Source organism: Aotus nancymaae, unplaced genomic scaffold (assembly GCF_030222135.1).
Source record: "Aotus nancymaae isolate 86718 unplaced genomic scaffold, 86718_ANA_hifiasm-v0.15.2.pri h1tg000057l, whole genome shotgun sequence".
Lineage (NCBI taxonomy): Eukaryota > Metazoa > Chordata > Mammalia > Primates > Aotidae > Aotus > Aotus nancymaae.
In genome coordinates this window covers 37,818,796-37,830,889 of record NW_026988471.1, presented here as the reverse complement: position 1 = coordinate 37,830,889, position 12,094 = coordinate 37,818,796, and the positions used below count along the sequence as shown (strand labels likewise).

Sequence of the window (12,094 nt, the reverse complement as noted above, 5' to 3'; positions counted from 1 at the left end):
GTAGTCATTTGGAACTCAGTGTGATTTCTCAAGTAGGAATGTTTACATTGAGAAAGGACTAAGGGAGTTAAAAGGTAATTTTAATCACTAGGCAGAATGACAGAGCGCTTAGCAATCTATTTCAGACTTCAAACAGCATACCACTTAAGGTCTTTGGAAATACAGGATGAGTATCTTAAGAAGATAATCAAGAGAGGAAGCATTTAGTATGTAAAGTCTTTACAAAGAATTCATTATTACTAACTTTAGATAGAATGGGACATTTACACAACTGTTTTGTTATACAGAATTATTCTTTCTAATGGTTTCTCCACTAATGGGATTTTTTTTTTTTTTACCTGATCCTGTAATAATTTTCAGAATGATTCAAAGGCCGTAAAAATTCTTAAGGCCATTATCAATTTATAAATAAAAACAAGAATGCCAGGTGTGGGCTCTCACCTGTAGTCCCAGCACTTTGGGAGGCTGAGGTGGGAGGATTGCTTGAGCCCAGGAGTACAAGACCAACCTGGGCAACATGGCAAGACCCTGTCTCTACAAAAATAAAAACGTTAGCCAGGAATGGTGGTGCGCACTTAGAGTCCCAGCTACTCAAAAGCCTGGGCAGGAGAAATACTTGAGCACAGGAGGTCGAGGCTGCAGTAAGCCATGATCATGCCTCTGTACTTCAGCCTGAGAAACAGAGCAAGCCCCTGTCTGAAAAAAACAAAACAAAACAACCTCCCCCTCCAAATGAACCCAAGAAGCTTTGATGAAAGTTCAGAAGGTTATAAAACACAGTCATTTTAATAATATAAAAGACATTTTTACTCCTCCAAGTATAGGCAATTAAAATTTCTAAAATTATAACTTGCATTAATAGTATTTTAATAAGTGCATTATTTAGCAATTTAAGATTTCTACTGATGTAAGCATGTATATCCCTGGTTCATATTACTGCCTAAGTTATATTGCAAAGTTAGCAGTATATCGGGCAGGAAATTTTGCCTAATTAGTCCACAAGACTCTCATCACTTTTTTTTTTCCTGCATTCGCTCAACATGAATGTACTATTGGTACTTATTTTTTATTTGTATTTGTTGGTGTGCTGCTTAATTAAATATTTTCATTGAGCAGTATTTTCAAAGTATATTCTATTGGATGCTAGTCTTATGAGATGCTTTCTAAATAAAGTTGGCAGGTATTTCAGGAGGTTGAGGCTGCTAGTCTTATGAGATGCTTTCTAAATAAAGTTGGCAGGTATTTCAGGAGTTTGAGGCTGCAATGAGCTAGGATCATGTTACTGCTCTCACTTCAGCTTGGGCAACAAGTGAAACCTGGTCTCTTAAAAAAAAAGTTGGAGGTTATTCAATGTTTGGGAACACTGCATTCTTAATTATACCTCTAGAAATTTTCAGTGTGCATGAGAGTATTAAACCTTTGTAAAATTGCACAATAAGGCAGTCTAATTGTTTTCCAGGATTTCCCAAATCAATTAGCCCACGGTACCCTTTTATAATATAATGCATTTGTGGATGTTACCTAGGGAAACTATAATAGGGAGTTCCTCCCCTAGATGAGCTAAAAAACCTTTCAGTTCTCTAGGATCTAAGCTTTTTTCTAACTGCATGATGCTTACTGGTTTCAAATGTTTTTTTTCTTAGTATTGCAATTACCCTGGGTGCCAGTCTGATCTTGGTAATTCTGGACTTGGCAATGATTGCATAAAATTGAGGCAACTAGAGGCAGCAAAACCCTAAGATATCAGTGACAATTGGAAGCTAGCTATGATTTACCTATGGCTTGGAGTGGCTCTTGAAAGCTCATTTGACTGGGTTGAAGTCTCATGTTTCTTCTTCAGTTCCAGCCAGTAGCCTACTAGCTGTGTGGCCTGCAACAAGTCACTTTTTTGGAACCCTAGTATCCTTTATTTATGAAATACTTTTCTCACTGGGTTGTTCTGTCAACTAAGATAATGTATGTAAAAGTATTTCATATATAGTGAAGAATACAAATACCGAGTATTGCCATCACTAGAGATCTTTCTTTTTGTCCTGCAGCTATCTTAAATTTAACATTTTACTCCCTTCTTCCTTCACTACTTGCCTCCCTCTGCTGCCTGCCCAAATCTGTACTTTTTCCTGTATTCCATATCTTTGTTGAATAACTCAGGTCCCCTCACCAGAAGCCAGAGTGCTGTCGTTGATTCTTCTTTCTCCCTTACTGCCAGATCCTCAATATGTGATTCCAGAAATGACTCTGAAATATAGGCTGTTCTGTTTATTCTCACTGACATTGCCTTAGTTCAGGCCCTCAGCATCTTTTGCCTGTGGCACCTTCCTTGACTGGTCTTTGTATCTCCTAAAACTCCCAGTTTGAAAAATGCTATTGGCTTCCTATCAACTGTGACACAAGGCTAAATTCTTTACTTCACCATAGCAATCTCTCCAGCTTCATCTCTCAATAGTTGATCCTACCGACCTTTTGCTTTAGCCATGAAGAATTTCCTGGCTGGGTGTGGTGGCTCAGGCCTGTAATCCCAACACTTTGGGAGGCAGAGGTGGGCAGATCCCCTGAAGTCAGGAGTTTGAGACCAGCCTGGTAAACATGGTGAAACCTCATATCTATTAAAAAATACAAAATTACCTGGAAATGGTGGCGCATGCCTGTAATCCCTGCTACTTGGGAGGCTGAGGCAGGAGAATCACTTGTACCTGGGAGGCAGAGGTTGCAGTGAGCCAAGATCAGGCCATTGCACTCCAGCCTGGGCAAAAAGAGCAAAACTCCATCTAAAAAAAAAAAAAAAAAGAATTTCCTAGCAATCCTGGATATGCCAAATCTGTTCAGGATTCCATGTGTATCCTGGTTCATATTACTGCCTTATTTGCTTGTTCTTATTTCCCATTTATCTGGAATTCTTCTACCCTCTCCTTTCATCTAGGAAATTTGAAGAGTTTGTTCAAGTGTTGGTTCCTCTGTTATGTTTCCCTTGGTTTCTTAGGCTGACCCTTTCACTGAGCTCCTTACTTTCTTTCTTCCTTTCTTTCTTTTTTGAGACGTATTTCCCTCTTGTCGCCCAGGCTGGAGTGCAGTGGCATGATCTCAGCTTACTGCAACCTCCACCTCCCAGCTTCAAGCAGTTCTCCAGCCTCAACCTCTCAAGTAGCTGGGATTAATTACAGGTGTGTGCCACCACACCCGACTTATTTTGTATATTTAGTGGAGACGGGGTTTCACCATGTTGGCCAGGCTGGTGTTGAACTCGACCTCAAGTGATCCGCCCACCTAGGCCTTCCAAAGTGTTGGGATTTCAGGTGTGAGTCACCATGCCTGGAGTGAGTTCCTTCCTTTCTTTACATACATCTCTTTAGAGAACTTGTCCCATTTTTATTCTCTGCTTTGTCCTTCAACTCTGCTTCATGAAGAATGGAGCCCTGTTATCTTTGAATTCTCATACCTATCACAGTATCTGGCATTCAGGCATTCAATAAATGCTTGTTAAAAAATGAATGGCAAAATATATATATTTTTTCCTTTAAATTCCTATGTCTTATATTTTAAAGGAAATTTAACTGTAAATTTTATATGATTATATTTATTTTGGAAACCTAGGTAGAATGCCTTAAACTTAACAAAGTCAAAAGATAAGTTTAGCTATTAATAGTATAAGACTTTTGAACCCAAAGAAATAATAAAATGGTGGTTACCAGAGGCTGGAGGGTACGGGAGTAGGGAGATACTGGTCAAATGAAACAAAATTTCAGTTAGAAGGAGTAAATTCCAGAGATCTATTGTACATCATGGTAACTACAGTTAGTAACAATATATTGCATATTTGAAAACTGCTGAGAAAGTAGATATTAAGTGTTCTTACCACAAAAAAAAAATGTGAGTTAACCACGTTAACTAGTTTGATGTAGCCATTCCACATTATATACATGTATCGAAATTTTGTTATACACCATAAATATGATTTTTACTTGTTGATTAAAAAATAAAAATAGCACAAGACTTTAATGCTACTAAAACTGAAAAAATACTCTTTCCTTCAGTAGTTAACGCTAGCAGTCAAGTCTTTAGACTCCTTAGCTTTAAAAGTTAATTTTTTTTCTGAAGTAAAAAAACTTTCTTTGTGCCCTTTTGGAAATCATTTTGCTTCAATAATGTGATTTTCTATGTGAAGTTTAATTTATTTTATTAAACAAATTTAGGTTTCTTTCTTGGGGCTAAGTAAATACATTGACCAATATTTTATTTTATTATTTTTATTTTATTTTATTTGAGACAGAGTCTTGCTCTGTCACCCAGGCTGGAGTGCAGTGGCCCGATCTTGCCTCATTGCAATCTCTGCCTCCCGGGCTCAAGTGATTCTCCTGCTTCCCATGTAGATGGAATTACAGGCACCTACCACCACACCTGGCTAATTTTTGTATTCTTAGTAGAGACAGGATTTCGCCACGTTGGCCAGGCTGGTCTCGAACTCCTGACCTCAGGTGATCCACACACCTTGGCCTCCCAAAGTGCTGGGATTATAGGCGTGAACCACTACACCTGGCCTGACCACTATTTTAAAGGTTAGCAAAGCAGTACATGTTTGGTTCCACAAAAGTATTAACTTTTTCTTTGTTCCTTAGACATGGGATTTTATCTTCGAAAGATACACCCAAGCAAACCTTAGAAAAAAATCATCTAGGATGACTTTGAACTAATTAATTCCCTAAAGAATTACCTATTCTTTTTCTCATATGCTGGGTGCTTGTAACCTAAGAGAAAGTAAGTTTCCATCTATTTTAAAAATCAGGTTGAAATCTATGTTGTTATGTATACATGAGTGTATTTGCTTTCCTAAGGCCGCCACAGCAAAATACCACAAACTCAGAGTCTTAAAAACAACAAATTTATTCTTTCACAGTTCTGGAGGCGAGGAATCTGAAATCAGTGTGTGGGCAAGCCAGACTTCCTCTAAAGGCTCTAAGGAAGAATCCCTGCTGCCTCTGCCTAGCTTCTGGTGGACCCCAGCAATTCTTGGTGGTCCTTGGCTTGTAGATGCCATCACTCCTGTCTTTGCCTCCATCTGCCCATCAGGTTCTTCACAGCTTCACATTCTTCTCTATGTATCTGCATCCACATCTCCCTTTCCTTTAGCCACTGGATTTAGGGCTCACCCTAATCCAAGATGATCTCATCGCAACTTGATTACATCTGCAAAGATCCTATTTCCAAAGAAGATCACATTCATAGGTAACAGGGGTTAGGACTGGAACATATCTTTCATGGGGGACACAATTCAACCCTTAACAGTAAGTTTTTGGTACACTATAAAAGTTATATTTATTTTTGTTCTAATTCTCCAGCGTATACACTGGCTACAATGGCTTTATATGCTGGCTACCCCTCAACCCTCCAACCCCGTTTTTTGGAGATAGGTCTCACTCTGTCACCCAGGATGGAGTGCAGTGGCGTTCATATCTTGCTGTAGCCTGGAATTTCTGGGCTCAAACAATCTTCTCACCTCAGCCTCCCAAGTAACTAGGACTACAGGCATGTACCATCATGCCCAACTAATTTTTTAAAATTATTTTTTGTAGAGACACGGTCTCATTTTGTTGCCCAGGCTGATCTCAAACTTCTGGGCTCAAGGGATCCTCCCATCTTGGCTTCCCAAAGTGCTGGGGTTAAAGGCATGAACCACCACACCCAACCTTTTTTTTCCTCTCTCTTTTTTTTCTGTTTTCTTGTTTTGCATTAGGCCAATTAATCATTTCATCCTGATCTTAGATTTTTAATTTTTATTTATTTATGTATTTATTTATTTATTGAGATGGAGTTTTGCTCTGTCACCCAGGCTGGATTGCAGCGGTGCTATAGCTCACTGTAATCTCAACCACTTGGGCTCAAGTGATTTCTCCACCTTAGCCTCACAAGTAGCTGGGACCACAGGCACATGCCACCATGCCTGGCTAATTTTTAAAAATTACTGTTTTAAAAGATGAGGTCCTACTATGTTGCCCAGTCTGGTCTCAAACTTCTGGACTCAAGGGCTCCTCCCACCTAGGCCTCCCAGAGTACAGAAGTACAGGGATTATAGGGATGAGCCACTGAGTCTGGCAGAGAACAATGGAGGTTCTCTCTAGTGTACATTTCCTTGAACCAGCTTTCTAAATTGAGAAATTCTTATCTAGAAACCATGGGCTCAAAGCTATATGGTATTGGAGCTGACCACAGATGTTGAGTATCTAAAGTTAAACACAGGATAGTGTACTACAGGAACCATTGTAAACAAACATCTAACTATTGTGTTACTCCAATTTTTTGATTTTGGTGTTTGGTGTTTTGTTTTGTTTTGTTTTGTTTTTGAGACAGGGTCTCATTCTGTCACCCAGGCTGGAGTGCAGTGGTACAGTCACTGCTCACTGCACCCTCAACCTCCAGGCTCAATTAATCCACCTACCTCAGCCTCCTGAGTAGCTGGGACTATGGGTGTGTGCCACCATGCCTGGCTAATTTTATTTTCTGGTAGAAACAGAATCTGGCTATGTTGCCCAGGCTTGTCTTGAACTCTTGGACTCAAGCAGTCTGTCCACCTCAGCCTCCCAAAATGCTGGGATTATAGTCATGAGCCACTACACCTGGCCAATTTTTAATTTTAAACAAACTAGACTGCTGTGAGGTGCATTTGTAGTTAGTGATGTTTTCTCTGATTAGAACAAAGAGATGGTTTTAAAAGGTATATTATTTTCGTAAATGACATATCCTAACCTTTTTTTAGGGTTGACTGCCTGTTTCATGTTCAGAATTGAAATCTCGTTTTGGTTAAGACTTTTATCTTCTCCACTCATACCTTTTAGATGTGCTGGTACCATCAAATACTAATTAATTTATTTGAATGTCATGACCTTTCTTTTCCTCAGCCTTTAGTGGAATGTTTAAAATGATGTCATGGCAAACAGGAGCAAAAGGCTTGAATTACTCAGCAGTTAGTTAATTCCTTCTGGAATAATTTGGATAATATTTCATACATTTGCTAAGAGGACTAGTAAATCAAGTGTTACTCTATGAATTTTCCATGTCGTGATCCACTGTGGCGTCTTATCAGACAGTATACAAATAACATTCCAAAATCAAAACGTGAACCTCATCTTTTTCTTCTTATGTTGTGATGAGCTCTTTCTATGTATATAATATTTACAATAAATGCAGATCTTTATTTTTATATTCCGTATCAATATGTATTTCTTGGCTGTATACTTTGTCATTCTTGTGCATTGCAGTTTACCTGTTTTATGCAATAGGTTTTATTTAGGGAACACTGAGGATTTTCAAAGTCAGTTCAGTTATTTGGGTACTTAATATAGTGAAAAAGTCTCTGGACTGAGAGTCAAGAATTGTGGGTTCTGGACCTGCCTGTTAGTGCCTTCAAGTATATGGTAGTTCCTTCATTGTATACAACGCCATATTGGAGAAAATTCCAAGAAATAAAAACTAATTCAACCGTTCCCTTTTTTAACCAAAGAGAAGCCATTATATGATTGTGAATGAATTGAGCATATAAAATGCATCGGGTACAACTATTTATTTATTTATTTATTTGTTTATTGAGACAAAGTCTTTCTTCTCACCAGGCTAGAATTCAGTGGCGTAATCTCGGCTCACTGCAACCTCTACTTTCTGGGTTTAAGGAATTTTTCTGCCTCTGCCTCCCAAGTAGCTAGGACTATGGGCGCGTACCACCACACCCAGCTAATTTTTGCATTTTTAGTAGAGATGGGGTTTCACCATGTTGGCCAGGATGGTCTCGATCTCTTGACCTCGTGATCTGCCCACCTCTGCCTCCCAAAGTGCTGGGATTGCAGGCGTGAGACACCACACTCGGCCAACAATTTATTTTTCATGTATCAAACAATCTTGAGTTTTATTCTCCTGAATATCACTGTATTCTTTGTATTGATTGTAGCTTTTTGACAGCTCCTCACATTTAATTCCATTTATCTCCCAAGGTTTCCTTGCACATACAACACACCGTATTGACTACTGCCTCTTATTTCTAAGGGACCAAAAAAATTAGTCACTGGTAAATGTGGTTTCTTTCTTGTGAAAACTTAAATTTTATCATCTCAGTAGAGCATATGAGCTTTTATTTTGCTATAAAATATGATTCCCGGCTGGACGTGGTGGCTTATGCCTGTAATCCCAGCACTTTGGCAGGCCAAGGTGGGCGGATCATCTGAGGTCAGGAGGTCAAGACCAGCCTGGCCAACCCAGGAGACAGAGCAAGACTCCAACTCAAAAAAAAAAAAAAAATATATATATATATATATATATATGTAATTCCCTAGATGAGTTTAAGTACAATCTCATATGGTAATATAATCTCAGGACTTAATAATTTTTTAGATTATTGAAATAAACTGCATTGTACAATGTAATTGTTACTGTTGGACATTATTATTAAATAGGCAGTCATGAAAATGTTTATTGAATATCACTGGTAAAAGGAGGCTGCTTTGTTGAGTCTCATTTACATACCAGTTGCCACTGCTTTGTATCTGTAGCCACAGTAAGCCATCCCTTTGATGGTAGTTAGCTTGAATTATTTTGTACCAGTGCCCAGTTTAAATTAGTCATGTTAAGTTAAAAAAAGCATAAAATGCTTACAAGAAAGGTCATTTGTTACACTGTAATTTATTTTAGATGCTTACCTAATGCTATAAAGGTAAAAATGACATTTTAAAAGTATTTCATAAGGAAAGTTTTATGGGTTTGAAATATACTTTGGGTTTGTGGCTTTTAAAATATTAACATTTTTGACATATCAGAATATTCTGTATGTAAAATGCTACAGTTAAATAGTAGCTAAATGACTCCAAAACTTGAAACATTTTTAGAATAGAAAATCAAAGGATGTCCAAATGGATTTTTTCTTTTATGAATATTTTTATGTGTATGAGAATTGTATATTTTGTATACCATTAGGTATGTTTTCCTGAATTAAAAATACAAAACATTCAGGACAAAATATCAAATGCTTATTATTTTCATTATTTTGCTACCTGTTCTTTAATACTGAAAAATTGCCTTGTATCTTACTGACTTGAAATTTCTCTGGGCTTTACTTTTGAGTTATTAAATTCTAAATCAACTCAATGAACTAATTCATTGTTCAGTGGTGCCTTCATTGTTTGCCTTTTCTTAATGTATACAGCAAGTTTGTCTAACCCATGATCCCACACAAATTCATAAACTTTCTTAAAACTTTTTGAGATATTTTTGCAATTTTTAAAAAGCTTATCAGCTGTTGTTAGTGTTTGTATATTTTATGTGTGGCCCAAGGTAATTATTCTTCCAGTTTGGCCCAGGGAAGCCAAAATATTGGACAACCCTGGTATATAGCTTTCAGTGTTACATTATCTGCTGCTTGAAAGACTAAACTTGATAATGTTATGGTAACATTTTATTTGTCTCTCAGAATTCAACCATGTGAGAGGCAAATAGTTTCAAATGATAGGGATGGAAGATACTTTGAGAGATTACCTGGATTCCAGCCTTCAGCCTACTAGTAATGTCTGTTAAGTAAAAAGCTAGTATCTTTCTTTATGAACACCTGGCCATTGGCTTTCTTTAATCCAGCTGGCCATTGAAGAACAATACTATGAATAAAAGATATTTGAGTTTTTTTTAATGTGTAGATTTTAAAAATCTCTTATTCTTTGGAAAATATCTTTCATTACCCTTTTTATGTTGAGAATTGTTACGAATTTTTCTTTTACTTAACAAAACTAAGACTGAAAATTTTCCTAAAAATGTAGATTATGCCTCTAGTAGAAAGAATGGTGAGTTTTTAATAATGAATATAAGCAATCTGGATAATAAAAGCTAAGTAATAAACATTATAATATGGTATTTATTACTTTTATAATATTTGAACATTAAAGAATTTTAAGTAAATTTTAATTAAAATGGTTTAGAATATAAGAAATCTGTTTACTTTTCACAGGTCATCAGTGCATGTGTGTGTGCATGCATGTAACTGATTTTTATCAATTGAAGCAGAAAGGAATGTGTTGTTGACCTTTAAGGAATACCTGTCAAGAATATAAAATCCTTAAAGTACTAATGTACTAATGAATAATGAAGCTAATTGAAAAGTAAACTTCTAGCCAGGCATGGTGGCCCACGCCTGTAATCCCAGCACTTTAGAAGGCCAAGGCAGGCAGATCACTTGAGGTCAGGAGTTCAAGACCAGCCTGGCTAACATGGTGAAACCCCGTCTCTACTAAAAATAAAAAAATAAAATAAATTAGCTGGGTGTAGTGGCAAACATCTGTAATCGCAGCTACTCGAGAGACTAAGGCAAGAGAATTGCTTGAAGCTGGGAGGCGGAAGTTGCAGTGAGCTGGAGATCGTGCCACTGCACTCCAGCCTGGGCTAGAGTGAGACTCTGTCTCAAAAAAAAAGAAAAAAAAGATTAAAAAAGCAAACTTCTTTATAAATCACTTTGAATATCCTTTATGATACAGAGTAGGTATTCCTAAATTATTGCATGAAAACTCTATTGATAAAATTTTAATAAGATCTCAAACCCCTGGGCTCAAGCGATCCTCCCACATCAGCCTCCCAAAGTGCTGTGATTTAGGCATAGGCCATTGCAGAACCAAAATGTGATTTCTTAACTTTTCCTTTTAGTAACCGGTAACAGGTTTAGAAGATTTTGGTTACTGAATTATTGTCACTCATACATCTGTTAATTGCTTGTCTGAATCATAGTCACCTTACTGTATTGATAATTAGTAGTTATTGATGACTTAGTTCTTGTTAAGTACAGACTTTGTCTGACATAGATATTTGCCAGTAATATAAAATATGCCTGAGTTTCATAAATATGTATATTGCAGCTTTATTCAAAATCTTAATGTGGATAAGAACAAAGTTCTTCATTATACTAATGTTAATTCTGTAGGAGAATCACAAAGAAAACAATTTACACTTATTGTATGCTACCATTTACAAAGTGTATTGGTTTTTAATAACCCCTAAAAGTAGGCAGGGTAGGCTTTTTATAAAGACTTATTTGGCGAATGGGAAAAGTGAGGCTCAGAGATCAAGTGACTTGCCCCAAGGTCAGACAGAAGTAGAAGTAGAGTCAAAATTTGATCCTAGGTTTTGTATTTGAGATTCCCTCTACTATATTGCATCCTTCTTGGTATATTTATCTTCCTTATCATCTCAATATTATATAACAATAATATAGGGATCAGAAACCTAAGACCAAATTCCACACTTTAAAAAAAGAAAACCTCATCTACATGCTTAGTGCTGTGCTAACTCCTATGATAATTCAATAGATCAATTGTGCTCCTCATTTCTTTTCAGGGGTATGCACCTTGAGAAACTACATATTATTGCCTGTCACAATATGTAACCCATCTTAACACTACTAATCTTGGTCTTTTAATGTAGAAAACTTGGTTGTGTATTAATATAGGTAGTAACACACAAGAAAAACACTTGTAAAAAGAGTATTTGATGACACATTTAACAATTTTATTGTGGTGACAGTTGAATAAATGTTATTTTTGTCCTTAAATGAGCTTATTACTTTTTTGTCCAAAAGTGTACTATTGGTTCAGATGTGTCATTTTGGCTTTACAGCAGTTAGAAGAAAAAAGTGAAGATCAAGAAGACAAGGAATGTTTAAAACAAGCAATAACAGCTTTGCTTAATGTTCAGAGTGGTATGGAAAAAATATGTTCTAAAAGTCTTGCAAAACGAAGACTGAGGTAAATATTTTTACTTTTTAAAATACCCTTTTCACCCTGAATATTGTGGTGTAAATTCAGGGATCCCAGTTCCCTCCTCAAGTAAACAATGAAGAAAATAGTTTTAGTGACAAGCCTGGTCTTTCAGAGGAAGTGACATCAAAGCCAAGAGAATTGTTATTGTTTGAAAAACCTTTCATATTTGTGCATTTTCCTTGCATACTCCCAGACAAGACCTCCTGAGAGTCAACTGGTAAGCTAAAGGAGAGACACAGTAAAATGTATGGGGTAGATTTATGCTGGCATCATTGTTCTGTCAAAGTAAAATTAGTAGTGTCCTTTAGTTTAGGGATTATATA

General features: G+C 36.8%; 1 protein-coding gene across 2 annotated transcripts in view; it reads left to right on the top strand.

The window, feature by feature from the left end:
• SOS1 (SOS Ras/Rac guanine nucleotide exchange factor 1) overlaps positions 1–12,094 on the top strand; it is a 133,987-nt gene that overhangs the window by 79,458 nt on the left and 42,435 nt on the right. For both annotated transcript variants that reach the window (XM_021670787.2, XM_021670786.2), the window contains exon 9: positions 11,629–11,756. In XM_021670787.2, coding sequence (XP_021526462.1) covers positions 11,629–11,756 — 128 coding nt within the window. The remainder of the gene's footprint in view (positions 1–11,628; positions 11,757–12,094) is intronic.